Here is a 16,012-nt window from a genome sequence, read left to right on the forward strand (position 1 = left end):
TTGCTTTTTTTTTCTCCACATAAGACAAGTCTTATAAATAATATAATTTATATAGTTTTTTTAATATCAAAATTTATATTTAGCTTTAGTCTAAATAAATGGCTATTAGCTAAATCTAGTATACATAAATGTAAATATGTTGGAAATATTTATTTTTTTAATTTGAATGCAAAAGTTCAGCAACATATAAAATAAAACACAGTTTGAAAAATAACAAAGCTGTTAAATGTGTTAATTTTTGATTGTTACATTCATTTGAATGTTTTGTTTATTTCTCTTTTGATTTTATTTTTAAGTTTCTGTATGTACCTGCACAAGTCAACTAGGCATAAACTGTACATTACTTTTAAATCATATGCTTAATTATGAAAACTTCTATCTATCTGTCTGTCTGTCTATATATGTCTGTCTGTTCTCAGATCTGTGAGAAAAGCATAACTCAAAACCCATTAAAGACTGACACGGGCAGCTTTTTACATCAGGTTTATAGCTATGGGACGCTTAAGATGGGTGACCATGACAATTAAAGCTTTAAGGGGAAAAGGAACGAAACACACCAATCCATAATATAAACAACGCCCACCCCCCCCCCCCCACCCCAAAGAAAAAGAAAGGCCAGTCAAGTCATGAATGTTAACCTCATAATAATGATTATAAGAAAACTGAAACATAAAAAAGCAAACTCCTACAGCTTATCAACTGAAAAAACAACATTTTTTTTTACCTTTTAACCAGCTTATTCAAATGAACAGCAGCCCCAACCCATTTCATTTCAAATAAGAATTATTGGCAATGGTACACTTTCAAACATTACATGGTATTATAGTCCAGTATTATCAGCTATTTTGTTCAGTGGAAATATGGTGGCTAAAAAGCAAACTCGAACCAAACAAAGATCATCAGATTAGCAAGGTGGCTGCAGGATGTGTGTCGGTGCTGGGGGAAAGTGAGAAAAAGTGAAAGGAGAAGTGTAGAACACTAAAAAAGCTTTTATGCATATCAGTACCACTAATTTACTGAAACAGACCAGGACGTAGGTTGTATCCGGTCTGCCTAAAAGCAAGACTGAAGGAGGAACTCTTAAGTAGGAAGGAACAATATGCAGGCAACACGGAGTACAAACAATATTTCATAAACAGACTTGGAGGATATGAAATTGCATTCAAAATGTACATTTTGTGTGGCCTAATGTATTGATCATTTTATTTTAAGGAAGGGTAGTGTGGGGCAAGTAAATTGGTTACACATCTCTCAAAACGTCCCCATAGACGCTTTCATCACTGTAGGCAATGTAAAGGAAAAAGTCTTCTTCATGGTGCTCCTACAACACAAAAACAGGGACAAATAGTTTAGAAATGCTTCTTTTTCATTATTCACAAATTATATTTTATAAAATCTACTGATATAAACAAACAGGTGGAAAAGGTTCAGTTAAAGGGTCGTGATGCAATTTCAGGTTTTCCTTTCTCTTTGGAGTGTTACAAGCTGTTTGTGCATATAAGATCCCTAAAGATGCGAAGACTACAGTCTCAAACCCAGAGAGATATTCTTTATCAATGTTAAGACTCGCCCACGCCCCCCAAGTCGCCTTGTTTAAACACGAACATTATGTCGATGTCACTGTGTGGGAAGATTTGCATAACACCGCCCAAATGATCACGCAAAGAAAGAAGACGTAACTTTGATGATTGCTTTATTTATTTATATTGTTGCTGCTTCCACCGCCATGTTGTGGAGATGCTGTGTGTTTCGTTGTGAAAGCGAAACTACTTTGTTTGGTCTTCCAAAAGAAGAGACAACTAGAAATCAGTGGTTAAGTTGGACTTACAACATTGTTCCAGAACAGTTCAACCCAAATATTCAAATGTTTGCAGCACATTTTATGGAGAACTGTTTCCTGAGACTGGGAGAGTACAATGCTGTTAGTGCATAAAGGCTGTTTCTATGAAGTGGGACAATTCCAACTTTGCAAGGACAGTGTGGTGCTTCTGAGCACTGTAAGTCTGTAAGTACATTTTCATATTTAAAGAATTTGCCACTGATGATTCAAACGTGTAGAGTAGTGCATGTTGTTTGTCATTTTTCCAATCACAAATGCAGATCTGCTTATGTTTACGTGCCGCGATATGCAACACAATGCGTAAAAAGGCGGACATTTTATATAATACATCTTTAAAATATTATAAAAATCTAATAAAAAGTGTCAATGCAAACAGGAACAGAAGGTACATTTTAATGCTGACACGTTTTATAATTTTTTTATTGCTGAGTGTATATATATATATATATATATATATATATATATATATATATATATATATATATATATATATATATATAAAGAGAGAGAGAGAGAAAGAGCGTACAATATAATAAGACCCTTTCAACGCCATCGCAAAAGACACAGTACAAGTACATATGAATCCATGTTGTGATAACTGAGGGGATATTTGGTTTATAACCTGATGTTATATCCTTCTCCCACCCATATTTGCAGCAGTGTCCAAATTTTTTTGGCACATTCAAAGTCAAGGGTGACTGCCCTCTCATGATAATCCATAATTATGTACCCACTGAATGCAACAAATGCCTCCTTTGTAATGGGTTTTAGAGTTTGGTCTGTCACGCTGGAACACGGCATCATAGTATGGTGAGGGGCATAACATTACCGTCACACGCTTGAGGTATTCGGCCAATCAGCCTAAACCTCGCTTTTCAGAATGATGAGCTTTGTAAAAATCATGCATTTCAGAAAGGTGGAGCATAGAGGAGCAACAATAATGTAGAGTATGTGGAAAATATATGGTTTTTTTTTAACCTTAAACCGCATAAACACATTACATTACACCAAATACACAAAATAATGTTACTTTTAGCAACATCATATGACCACCTTTAAAACAAACTAAAATAATTATATTCAGATACATTCAAATGATGTACCTGGTAAAGCAGCCCCATAGTGGCAGATGTTGGGGGAATGACGTTGTTTACAAAGAAGAAGAGGGCATCTTCGGCCCTTAAGTGGATCCTTTTCCGAATGAGGAAGTAGAACTGCCCCACTTCAGAAATAAGAAAAATAAATAAAAAAATATATATGTCAATACATATCCTTCATATATTTAATACTATTAAATATAATGTAATTTGTTCTGTATTACTTAAGGAATCAAACCTGTGAGGTCAGATGGGACAAGATATTTCTTCTTGTCCAGATCTCCTATTCTGGCTTTGGGAGCTTTCTCAACGATCACCTGCGGAAAACAAATCACTGTTTGTAGTAATAAACAATGACAGTGAAGGAGTGGATGCCGAGTTGCCATATCCTTCATACTGATATTAATTATATTATTACATGATTTCTTGTTTGACTATTAATCAAGTTATAGCAAGAGTGAAATGTGTAACCTTATGTCTGCTGTATTTATTTTCCTCAAGATTAATGTCCACATATTATGTGTGTGTATCCAATCGTAATGATAAGACACTTGCCAGTGCTAGAAAGCCTTGAATTTTAGATAAGTTCTCTGTGTATGTGTGTTAGTATCTGTCTGTACAGGGAGAAGCTCAGACAGTCCCAGGACAAACAATCAACTGCCAGTGTCCAGCGTATCAGATCTACGTCTTTGGAGAGTTTTATCTAGGTTTTGGAACCAATCAGAATTTTGTTGACTCATGTATTGACGCAATTAGTATCCTCTGTCAGGGTATAACTGTGGTTGATTTTGTATTGTACTGGGGGCGGCCTGCGAACTCCTTCGAGAGTGTTGAAGCTGACTTCTGCTGATGAAATTGCAAACTATTTTCTTCAAGTAAAATTATTAATATTAATTGAACTCATCTCTGACTCCTGGTCTTCATTGCGACATATCTGGTCCTTGGGTCTTAACTGTAAATTCTCCTACAACAGTAATGCGATAACAACAGCATCTTTTAGTAGTATAATAACAGTGCTGTTATAGGAATTCCCCAGCTTAGGGAAACATTCCCTTTCTAACAAATTTGGCTGCTGATATTTGAGTACGACACATAATGCAACTGAGACTGTACCTAGTCTGAGAGGCCACATAGTGCTGTATGCAAGACAATTTCATATTTTAGTCATTTTGTCCTCGACTCTGTCAAAATAAGAAGGTTCGTATAAATGACTCGCAGAGACGATCTCTCTCTATATATTTAATACCTTGATATCCATCGAATGTAAACTTACATCACATAATCTTATAAAAAATATATTAGTTATTTTATTACTTGTAATGTTAACGATGCCACAATTTTGTATTGAGACGTAAGCTAACTGAGGCTAACGCCACGCCAGTCCTTTAATATATTTGAAGGACAGTTTAAAACGACGATGACAATTCATTGATTAACCATATATATGCACTGTTTCGTGTGTTTTAGACGAATGATTATTATTACACGGTTTCCTTTAATAAATTAGCTAAGTCACTGTGTAAAGCCTCGGTTTATGTTATGTGTACAAGCGGGGCCCTGACAAAAACAACTCATTTGTCTGACTCACAGGCACTCTATCCGGGTACTTCTTTCTGATTTTCTCCCCTTCGGATCGTCGCTTTTCAAATGGATGTTCTTCTTTGTACATAAACTTCATTGTCAAAGGCTAGGAGATATTAAAAATCTCCAGGAAAATCTACCGTCGATGGTGTTTACAAACTAGCTTGTTTTTTTTTATAACTGCGTCCGAGGGCGGAGGGATATCCAATAACAAGGAACAAGGGAGGCGGCGCACGTCACATTACGTCAATTGCGTAATGACGTCTGCAGTAGCCAGGAGGCCTGCGTGGCATTGCCTGAAACTGTACAATTATAAGCCATACTAAATCAAATAAAAAGCCGGCTAAGTTTGACAAATTAGTCATTAGAAATCACAGAAAGGTTTCAAGTTCAATCAAAACACATCTGATATTTTGCTAACAGTCTGCTCCCTCTCATAAGGGAATATGGTAGTTCAGAATGTCAAACCCAAGCCATGAGGCAAAGTAAACAAAGATGACTTAAATAAAACTTTAGGTCACATATGGATACCTTACATAGGTATTTAAACCCAACAGTCAAATTTAGTTCAATAAATGCTTAAATAAGTCGCCCAGGCAGTCCCTAGAAAAAGTCATCCTTCAAAATGATTTGGAAAACAAGCCACAAAGCCACAGTGAAGCCAACAATTCCTTTGACCATGTAAGTGGAGCAATGATGTATCAGTTTTCCATCAAGATCTCTATAAAACACTAATTGTAGGGTGGCACAAAAGAAGCCACTCTAAGACATGTAAAGATGAAGATGAACTGCTTAAAGCATCATATTAACCCTGCGGTGATGGGTCAGATTTTGTGCTCAGAGGTTTTGACCACATTCAAAGTGTGGCACAAATCCAACATTGCCCACACTTTAAACACTGGGGCTTATTCATGAAACAAACGCAGAATGAATGATTTTGTGAAAACCATCCATAAAGCCATTCTTGCATAATTACATTAAATGCTCCACTGAATTAAAATGTATAAGATTTTTTTTTATAAATGTTGTACATAGAAATATGTTCTGCTTGTGCTTTATGAATTGTATATATGTATGTATGTACAGTGTGTATGGTACCGGTTTGATTTTTATTAGGCAAGGCAAGGCAAGTTTATTTATATAGCACATTTCGCACACAATGGTAATTCAAAGTGCTTTACATAAAAGAAAGTAAAATAATCATGAAGAAAAATAACAAAAATAAAACAAGCAATTTTAAAACTTTTAAAATGATTAAGATATTTAAAGACAGTTAGAAAATGATTTTACATAAAAATAAAATAAAATAAAACATTGAAAATATAGTGCAATCAGTTCGGACATTTGACAGTGCTCATTCAATAAATGCACAGCTAAAAAGATGCGTTTTAAGTCTAGATTTAAATGTGACTAGTGTTTTTGCACATCTGATCTCTTCTGGAAGCTGATTCCAACTGCGGGCAGCATAAAAACTAAAGGCAGACTCCCCTTGTTTTGTGTGAACCCTTGGTATTTCTAACTGACTTGATCCTAGTGATCTGAGTGCTCTGTTAGGCTTATATTCAGTGAACATATCTGCAATATATTTCGGTCCTAGGTCATTTAGTGACTTATATAAGAGTAAAAGTACTTTAAAATCAATCCTAAATGTAACTGGAAGCCAGTGTAAGGACCTGAGGACTGGTGTGATATGCTCAGATTTTCTGGTTCTAGACAGAATCCTGGCAGCAGCGTTCTGGTTGAGCTGCAGTTGTCTAATGGTCTTTTCGGGAAGGCCGGTGAGGATCCCATTACAATAGTCCACCCTGCTGGTGATAAAGGCATGAACAAGTTTCTCCAAGTCTGGACTGGAAACAAAACATCTAATTCTTGCAATGTTTTTTAAATGATAGTATGCTGATTTAGTTACTGCTTTTGACATGACTATTGAAACTAAGGTCTGTCTCCAGAATCACACCAAGATTCCTGACTTGATTTTTAGTTGTTTGACCCCTAGAGTCAAGGTATGCATTCACCTTGAACACTTCATCTTTGTTTCCAAATGCAATGACTTCAGTTTTTTCCTTGTTTAACTGAAGAAAGTTCTGGCACATCCAACTATTAATTTCATCAATGCATTGGCAGAGGGAGTCAATGGGGCTGTAGTCATTTGGAGATAAGGCTAGGTAAATCTGGGTATCATCAGCATAGCTGTGATAGGCAATTTGGTTCTTTCTCATTATTTTGATTTATTAGAAGTAACAGAGCAAAACAAAGAAAAAAATAATACAGAAGTTTCAGTTAGCGAACAATATTAGGCCTAAGTTATTTTAAATATATGTTCTACTGTCAAAGCCCAATGCAAGTCAATCTGGGCACTATAAAAAAAATTGTAGTGCATCATCTCTAGGAAAAAAAAACCCTGGAACAAATATAAATAGAAGAATGTGCTAAAGTCATTCTCAATTTTGATGAAAATGGTACAGACCTCCTCTCACTGCTTAGGTTTACAATATTTAAATGCTGGAACAATCTCTTCATCCAAAATACATATTCTTACATAAATTTTTTCATGCAATGGAAGCATTGTGTATTATGACGTACACCCAGGTTAAACGGATTATCGAAAAAAAAAAAAAAAAATAGGGACAAACTTTGTTTTATCTATCAGTTGTTGAATGGATGGAGACAGATCTGAATGTAAGCTTTAAATTTATTGCTTTGAAATCTAAATATCACAAGAACAAAACAGAATCCAGGATCTGTAATTCAGTAAAATGAGAAATTGGTTAAGAGTCTAAATACTTTACAAAGTTCAGCCAATCTAAATGTTAAATACCCCCCCACCCGAAAAAAATTGGAAGAGACAATAATTTCAGTTGTTGACAAAAGGCTCCATTTTATTTTTCTGTTATAGAAGAGTCCTTGTTGCTCAGGGTCTCTTTCAGTAGCTGATGTATCCATATCAAAGAGCATCCGTGGAAACCTCTCTGATTTAACCAGAGGTTTCACATATGAGCCATTTAAAAAAAAAACACAGAAAATTAATACCATAAGCTGTAATATTGAACTGTAGCTTTCTCTCCTGCTTCTCGTACATTTTTCTCTACCACAGTATACTATTAGTACAACGGTATTAACAGCTCTCGCTCTTAACAGAGAAGAGGCCCAGATACCTGAGATGGCAGACAGAAAAAACAAAGGAGAGAGGAAGGACAGAATCCTAGAGAGAGAATGAGTAGATAAGACCATGTGACCATTTGTGCTAAGGTCATACGAAACTAAAAAGACAAACACAGATTTTGAGGAAGGGGGGGGGGGGGGTAAGTGCTTATGAAGTGATTCACCGATTCATTTTCCTGAAAAAAAATAAAAGGTAAAATTGAAATCAGAAGCTTTCACCCCCATTCACTCAGAAACACTCCATCATGCACATGTTGAATGCAACAACTGTAAGGCAGAGTTTCCATTTTTTAAGGAAAAAAATAAAATAAAATTAAAAAATGCTGGCCTCTCCGTTTGCCTTGAGTTTATTGTAATCGCCGCTTCATCATGTGTCTCTCCTTTCTGTCCTCCCAGCATTTCTTAGCATTTCCTCAGAGGAGTCCATATGACTAATGGGAGCTTACGATGACAAGAGGCTGACAGTTCCAGTGCAGGAGAGGCTAACACTTAGCGGGCAGAGCCATGTAAAAAACAGACAGCGACCAGAAGAGAGATTGGCCCTGCCAGATATGATCACCAAAGACGATGCTGGTGGAGGTTTCGACTGAGGACGGAGCGAACGTCTGAGGTAAACCTAGAAAGGGAGTGAAAAAACAGGGCAAATTACTGAAACGGCAACATGAGACGTGACAAAAGTTCAATCAGAACAGAACAATTTGTGGGTGATTTAGCAGTCATGCTGAAAAACTCCCAAACAATTTTAATTAGAAACTAACCTGTGGTATTCAAAGGATTTTTTTTGCAATCAAGTTTATCAATCTTTGTGCACTGTTAGACAGAATGCATTTTTGTATTATTATTAGAATATTTGACTTCTTGGACTATGAATACATTAGGGGTGGGCAAAACCAAAATCTTGTATCACAATATGAGTGATTTTATTTCACCGTAGCAATATCTCACACAATATGGTTATTTTTGCTTCATGATTTCATACATTGATCCAGTAAAAAATATATATTTCTTTTAATTAAATTTACAAAGATGATTTAGTCAAAAGCAGTGAGAGATTTTCTCTTTTGTTGTCTGATTAACATGAATGACAGACAGCAGGAATATTAGACTGCTGTCACTTTAAGAGCTTCCCGGATCCAACATACTGTTACACGTTTTCTTTCTTAGCTGTTTGCTTTCACTTAAGACCTAAATTACTGTGTTTATGAGGATACTTGCAAAGACAGGCATTTTGACATACAATTGTGTGTATTTAATAGGGGTGGAATAGTACATAGATGTCACGGTTCGGTACGTACCTCGGTTCAGGGCTCACGGTTCAGTACGATTTCGGTACAACAGAAAAAAGAAAAAATAAATCTACTATGTTCGGTTTCTTTTCATTCCATTTTGAACAGACAGTAGTACAAATTAGTTTTTTCCACCTAGATGTAAAAATACTAAATATTAAATTATTTTACACATATATAATCTGCAGTAGATATATACATACAAAGAATAAATTCTTGAAATATATTTGATTTAGTTTACAGATAAACAAGGGGAAGTGAGTTTCAGTTCATTTTTGTGGCACTTAATTTGTACACAGAAAGGAAACTCAAATGGCAGAAAGCTACATCCTATTTGTTTTCATTAATAAAAAAGCAGACCTTTATACAATGATGCATTATTAATAAGACAATAAGTGTTTAAAGCTGATTCTGGTGTTATAAGGAAACAGTTGAAGTGATTGTGCTGGCATAAAAGTTCATAGACGCATTCAGAATCAGCACATGGTCACTGTCTAGTGGGATTTGTTTTCAAGTGTGCAACACACGGCATTTGCTGTTCTTCTGCTGGCAGCTGGTTATCAAACAGCGTTGAATTGCTGCGGGCGCCACATTCTGGATTGGGGGTGAATTGCCTGTGTTCGTTGTAAGTACTCATTCATCGTATCAAGATACATGTATCGTTCCACCCCTAGTATTTAACCATTCAAGACCTATAACGGGGCAAAAATAACTCTTCACATTCAAAAATAATTCTTCACATGCATATAGCGAAATTAGTTCTCTTGCGCTGCCGATTCAACAGCTTAAAATCACTTTTTTTTTTTTTTTACCGTAATGCTTAAAAATGCGTACAAATTATAATTTTAAATGAACGCATGGCACAACAATGCCATGTAAGCATGAAACTGGGATAGAGATGATAGTCCAAAATCTCTACCAGTTGACAAATATCTAACGGTTAATCGTGTCTACTGGTGTATTACTTACCCCTAGTATAGATTCAGACAGATATGATGACAGATGTTCAAACTGTGCATAATTTATTGGGCATAAATTCTGTGTAGTCCTAGTCATGATTAAGAGGTTACTATGACCATGACTTAAAGAAATGTTAATACCTCAATGCATCCAACATTGGGAGCAGGTTAAGAAGTGCTGTGTCGCTTGGGTCACTGAACCACGACTTTATAGGTATTGCATTGTCTGGGGGTGAAAACAAAATTCAAATTACATTCATAAAACAATTTATTACACAAAATTATTTTAGCAACTGCTAAATTATTATTATTTTTTTTAATGGATGCTCAAGATGAATGTTTGTCTCCCTAAACATAGAATTAACATTACATTTTGAAAATCTGAGTGGACTGATACTAAATGTGACCCTGGAGCACAAAACCAGTCGTAAGTGTCAATTTTTCAAAACTGAGATTTATACATCACAAGAAAGCTGAATAAACAAGCTTTCCATTGATTTATGGTTTATTAGGATGGGACAATATTTGGCAGAGATAAAACTATTTGAAAATCTGAAATCTGAGGGTGCAAAAAAAAAATCAAATACTGAGAAAATTGCGAACTGTCCAAATGAATTCTTAACACTGCATATTACTAATAATAATAAAAAACGTTTTGATACATTTACTGTAGGACATTTATAAAATATCTTCATGATCTTTACTTCATATCCTAACGATCTTAGCATAAAAGAAGCCATACAATGTATTTTTGGCTATTGCTAAAAATATACCACAAAGACTTAAGACTGGTTTTGTGGTCAATGGTCACAAATCATCTTGAATGTGCTCGCCATAGATGTAAAGATATAGATCTCAAACCTGGGTGACTTCGATAAGCTCCAGGCGAGTTGTCCAGAATGACTATACTGGAGAGATCACTGTGTACTACAGACAGATCTTTAATGTAGCTCCCTAAATCCAAAGTACAGTGCTAAAAAAAGAACAGGAAAGGGATACACAGATGAACAGGTTCAGTAAGTGAACAAACAGACATGAAAAACTACTTCATAGACAGGATCAGTCAACAAAAAGTCTGTGCATAGAGTAATCCTAAAATACCTTATCAGGAGCAAATGTGGAGGCAGTGGGTTTTTACCTGTCTGTAATATCTTCTTTTGAGAATATCCCTGTTGTTATCCAGTTTATCTGCTACAGCCGATCCATAGATCTCCATACTAGCTGTAAATACTACCAGCTCATACCACTGACTAACCTGATATATATTACAACAAGAGGACACACTGTACAAATTATACTCAGAATATTGGTGAATTAATTTTGTCAAAAGAAAAATTAGAGCACAAACCAACTTCACCTTTAGCAACATTTACTAATTAAAAAAAAGACTAATGTGTTTGCTCAAATGACAAATTTTACTCACCACTTCTAGAAAGAAGTCAACGTGTGGCCTTTTATGGACAAAAAACCTGACTGGGTGTTTGTCTATTACCACCTGAGAAAGAGAGAGAAGGTGTCATCCATAATCAAAATTTAATAAATTCTGCATTTTTTAAATCAGAAAAACAATAATATTCAGAAATATTATTATAATTTAAAATACCTGTTTTTATACATTTTAAAATGTAATTTATTCCCATGGAAAAGCTATTTTTTAGGAGCCATTACTCAAGTCTTCAGTGTCAAATGATCCTTCAGAAATCATGATGATTTGGTGCTCAAGTCAGTTTCTTATTATTATCAATGCTGAAAACAGTAGTGCTGCTTAATATTTTTGCTGAAACCATGATACATCTTTCCAGGAATCTTTGATATGAATAGAAAGTTCAAAAAATTGCATTTATTGAAATTTTTTAAAATCTTTTCTAACATTTGTAAATCTACATCATAGTCGTTTTACTTTCAATTTAATGCATGCGTGCTGAATATAAACATATTAATTTCTAAATAAACAAAAAATCAATAGAGAGTTTTCAATAGACGGTACATTTACATTTAGTCGTTTAGCAGATGCTTTAATCCAAAGCAACTTACAATAAAATCAATCAAAATCAACAAAAGAGCAACAATATGCAAGTGTTATGACTGTTTCAGTTAGCCTAACGCAGCAAACATAACAAGTCTTTTTTTTTTAATTATATAATAAACAAAAAGAAAGCAGATAGAATAGAAAAATGTCAGAGCAAGCTAGTGTCAGAGGCTTTTTTTCAGTAAAAAGCAGTATATTCATGTACCTTGAGGATAAAGTCTGGCGGTGTACCAGGCCTCACTGTAGGTCTAAGGACGCCATCATGGTGAGAGTGAATTAAAGTCTCATCCAGATCCAACACCAGTATCTTCTTCTTCACCGCATCTAAGCAGCAAATGGTCAATATGCGTCACACACACACAGTGAAAAGTGGTGATTCAACATTAAGTTTTAACATCTCATGTCCACCAACCTCTCCAAATCCTATGCCAATATGATCTCATGCTTTTATTATAATTTCTAAATATTGATTATAAAAAAGTTAGTATTTTACAGAATGCTTCACAGAGGAATCAACTCTACCCAAAGTGTAAGGTAATCACTTCTTAAAAACAAATGTTTGCTGACTGATTTAGATACAAAACATGATTCTGGGTCACAAATGAGTCCTCAATAAATTGCAACATTGCATCCAGCTGTGTGGTTAGAAGCGCTCCTAACGGACAGAACTGCACATACAGAGGGAGAAGAACCGGGTGAGGGAACTTACGGAGTCTGTTTCTGGAAATAGGGGAGAGAGGTAATGTGTCATAACGCACTGTTTGGTACTGGATTATCTGTGGAAGACAGGACAGCAGACAGAGACAGAGTCAGTGATGCACATGGAACAGTCATGTGATCTTTATCTCGCTCCCAAAATGCATGATATTCAAACCAATCATAAAGAGGCCCTGCAGAGTTCTAGCTCTTTTCATTATCAATTTCTCTTCCTAATATTTCCATCTCTTTCGCCCTTTCATCACGCTGGCGCAAAAACCTCAGAAGCGGGCATCATATAGCAGACATCTATTTATCTAGACACCTAGAATGGCACTATACTGCCACTACTGGACTATTAATACACATTCAAAACAGCTGCCAAAAGAAGTTAAAGAAGTGTAAGGCAAGTAGAAAAATCTTTTCATATCTACTTATGCAATGTGATTTTATGTATAAAATACAAACCGTTTTGTGTGATTAGAATAAAACTGATATATAAAAAAATACTTAATGGATGTTGGTGAAAAAAAAAAACATAAAAGGTAGAAGCAGTAAAATCCCTAAATCAAATTTACTAGGACACACATGCCACATGCTCAGGTAGTTACGTAAAACAACCCAAGGTCATTTTGACCTGTTTTTACAGAGAAGCCCCAAACATTATAGTCTTGGATGCATCAATTTATTAGAACGATTTGAAAAATAGATCACGGCATGCCACTGTTTTCCAGCAACGGTGCGTTTATGAAATTACACGATAGCCCTTATTATTCTTAACAATTATTAGCAATTAAAACTTGTTTTGAACAAAACATATACATGAAAAATAAAACATGTATAAGATGCTTTTATTGTGTGGTTAATTGAAAATGTAGAACTCCTGACCAAAAACAAAACAAAAAAAAACCTTGTTGTCAAGACTTAGTTTGGAAATATTTGATACCTTTCTCAGTGAGCGTATTGTGCTTTAATAGTTATAAGTCTGTGACTCCCTTCACGGCAGGCTAAATAACATACAGAAGGGGTCCATAGTCCCAAGTAATTAGGACATACAGCACCATAAACAAACTTCCCCAGGATAACAGAGGTACAGCAGAAGCAGGCACAATCTGAAACTTCCTACTGTGCCAAAGTTTCATCAAACTTTTCTGAAACAATAAATAGGAGTACTAAAACACAAATCAACAATAAAAGCAGCAGACAACAAATCTAAAACATATTTCTATACTCGTATACCAAGGTAATGTTATTATTACAAATCCTACAGTGACCCAGCGGAATAGTGAATGAGGACCATGACATTTTCCATAAATGACAGCACAGTAAATATATTATCAATTACAAAAATCTGAGCAATGTTAAAAACAAACAACTCTTAAGAATTTGTGCATGAAAACAATATTACTCGAATGATTTGTTTACACATTTTCTAACATATCAAACAATGCTAGATTATGTTTTTTTAAAGATTATCTAAAGACAGGAACATTTAAATAAAATAATATATATATTATATATATATTATTTACAGATGACTTCTCGGAATACATGAAAAACAGAAAAACATTTAAGTGATTCACTTGACATATGTTGACTCGCTCACCGTTCGTAGATGCTTCCTGAGGATGTATAAAATGAAACTCCATATTCTAGACGTCACTCCGAGAAAAGTGCGAATCCCGAGTAAACACTGTCGTGTCTTCAACATGCTGACAGTCTGCGAACAGCTCGACGGTGAAGCATAGAAGAGACTCACACTATCCACTAGAGAGCAATGACTTCAGGACCACGGCTACAGCTAATCAGACGGGGCTAACAACTTCCCGCCGCTTCTTTTGCTTTTAAAGTACCGCAAGAGAGGCTAGCCAAACTACAGAAGCCTGACAATATGCTACACTTGGACCAGCCAGTGACACAACACTGTTTAAATGTCAAACGTCTTTAAGTGTGTAGTAGCCACGCACACAAACCAACCTCTGCGAATACAGGCTAACTGGACTTGTATTTCAATGGTAAGGCAACTAGCTGTGGGTCTAACCAGCTTTAAAACAAATAACCCCTACACGGATTGACGACTCTTGTGCTCGACAGGTTCGATTATAATCTCAGGACTTCAGACAAACGGCCAAGTTACCAAAAGTCCAACAAAACGCCATCAAATTCGTTTCATTACATATCCGGGAGCAAACTGTGAGCCGCCATCAGTACTTTGATTTCGTCACTTCCGGGCGAGAAACAACAAGGGTGTCCTCGGTTAAGCAGCTGGGTCAAGAGAAGAACGAGAGCCACACGAGGAGACTCAGAAACTGTTAAACTCACAGATTCATTCACAAATATATTGGGTGGTGGGCACTTCATTACATGTGGTTTGTCACTACAAGGATGATTATATGTGCTTTATGTCTCCCTGTAGCAATGCACATCTTATACCTCGATGCAGCAGGACTTATGACATGTTCACAAAGGTGATCAGGAACCTTTTTGGGGTTTATATCTGATAAGGTATTTTAAGTGTCACCTTAATTGACTGCTGCCTATAAACTGTTGTGAACGACTGTACCACAGATGCATGTGCAATAATTGTTTATGGTTCACTGAACATCTTACTAGTAAAGATCTGTAAAGAATATTTGGATTTTACAAAATTATCTTAAAATTATCTTAATAAAATACAGTATCCTGCAAAAAGGAAAAAGACAGAAATAGACCTTTATCAGGTAAGATGCCATATTTTTATATAATTTAATGCATCACATAAACAATTCAATGCTAAACACCTCACAATTCTAAAATAAATGTTAAACGTTTACAGTTGTTTTGAAATTGTATTATTTGTGTTAGCACACGAATAAGTGAGCCTTGTTTGTGGATCGGTGCAATTGCATTCCAAAGTTTGGTGCTTTTTTTAATGCACCTTACTGACAATTTAAACACTAGTCTTTACACTGACACTTTATCACCTCTTGACACTTTACAATTTGTCACTTCATTGCTGCTTGCACTACACATTTATTCTGTGAAGAATTTTTTATTTACATTTTTTTATTAACATAAGGGTTCTCTTTTCCTTTCTTTAATCTCTTTTTTAAGCTATTATAAAGTTGTTATTTTTTTTAACACACTTTGAATTGCATGTGTTAGTTATATATGTTCCCATTATACCCTGTCATTCTCAAGAGGAGTAAGCAAAGTAAGAATTTCATTGTACTGTAGTACATATGACAATAAAGTTCTTGAATCTTGATTAAAAACAACAAAATGAACATACTTTTTTATGCATGAAGTATATATATATATATATATATATATATATATATATATATATATATATATATATCACTCTGTAAGGACAGAATACT

The 16,012-nt window shown here is 35.2% G+C and overlaps 2 protein-coding genes across 2 annotated transcripts; both read right to left on the minus strand.

The window, feature by feature from the left end:
- Nucleotides 1-467: 467 nt before the first annotated feature.
- Nucleotides 468-4,784, minus strand: gabarapa (GABA(A) receptor-associated protein a). The gene is made up of 4 exons (XM_052556070.1): nt 4,526-4,784; nt 3,176-3,254; nt 2,944-3,062; nt 468-1,321 (listed from the first exon to the last, which is right to left on the minus strand). The coding sequence occupies exons 1-4, from the start codon at nt 4,613-4,615 to the stop codon at nt 1,241-1,243; spliced, it is 369 nt and encodes a 122-aa protein (XP_052412030.1). The 5' UTR covers nt 4,616-4,784; the 3' UTR covers nt 468-1,240.
- Nucleotides 4,785-7,370: 2,586 nt separating this feature from the next.
- LOC127957505 (CTD nuclear envelope phosphatase 1A-like) lies at nt 7,371-15,058 on the minus strand. Its single transcript, XM_052556071.1, has 9 exons — nt 14,257-15,058; nt 12,664-12,730; nt 12,160-12,278; nt 11,349-11,420; nt 11,064-11,180; nt 10,787-10,898; nt 10,067-10,151; nt 8,235-8,296; nt 7,371-8,184 (listed from the first exon to the last, which is right to left on the minus strand). The coding sequence occupies exons 1-8, from the start codon at nt 14,359-14,361 to the stop codon at nt 8,236-8,238; spliced, it is 738 nt and encodes a 245-aa protein (XP_052412031.1). The 5' UTR covers nt 14,362-15,058; the 3' UTR covers nt 7,371-8,184; nt 8,235.
- Between the last annotated feature and the right edge of the window lie 954 nt (nt 15,059-16,012).

This window comes from Carassius gibelio, chromosome B5 (genome assembly GCF_023724105.1).
Source record: "Carassius gibelio isolate Cgi1373 ecotype wild population from Czech Republic chromosome B5, carGib1.2-hapl.c, whole genome shotgun sequence".
Classification (NCBI taxonomy): domain Eukaryota; kingdom Metazoa; phylum Chordata; class Actinopteri; order Cypriniformes; family Cyprinidae; genus Carassius; species Carassius gibelio.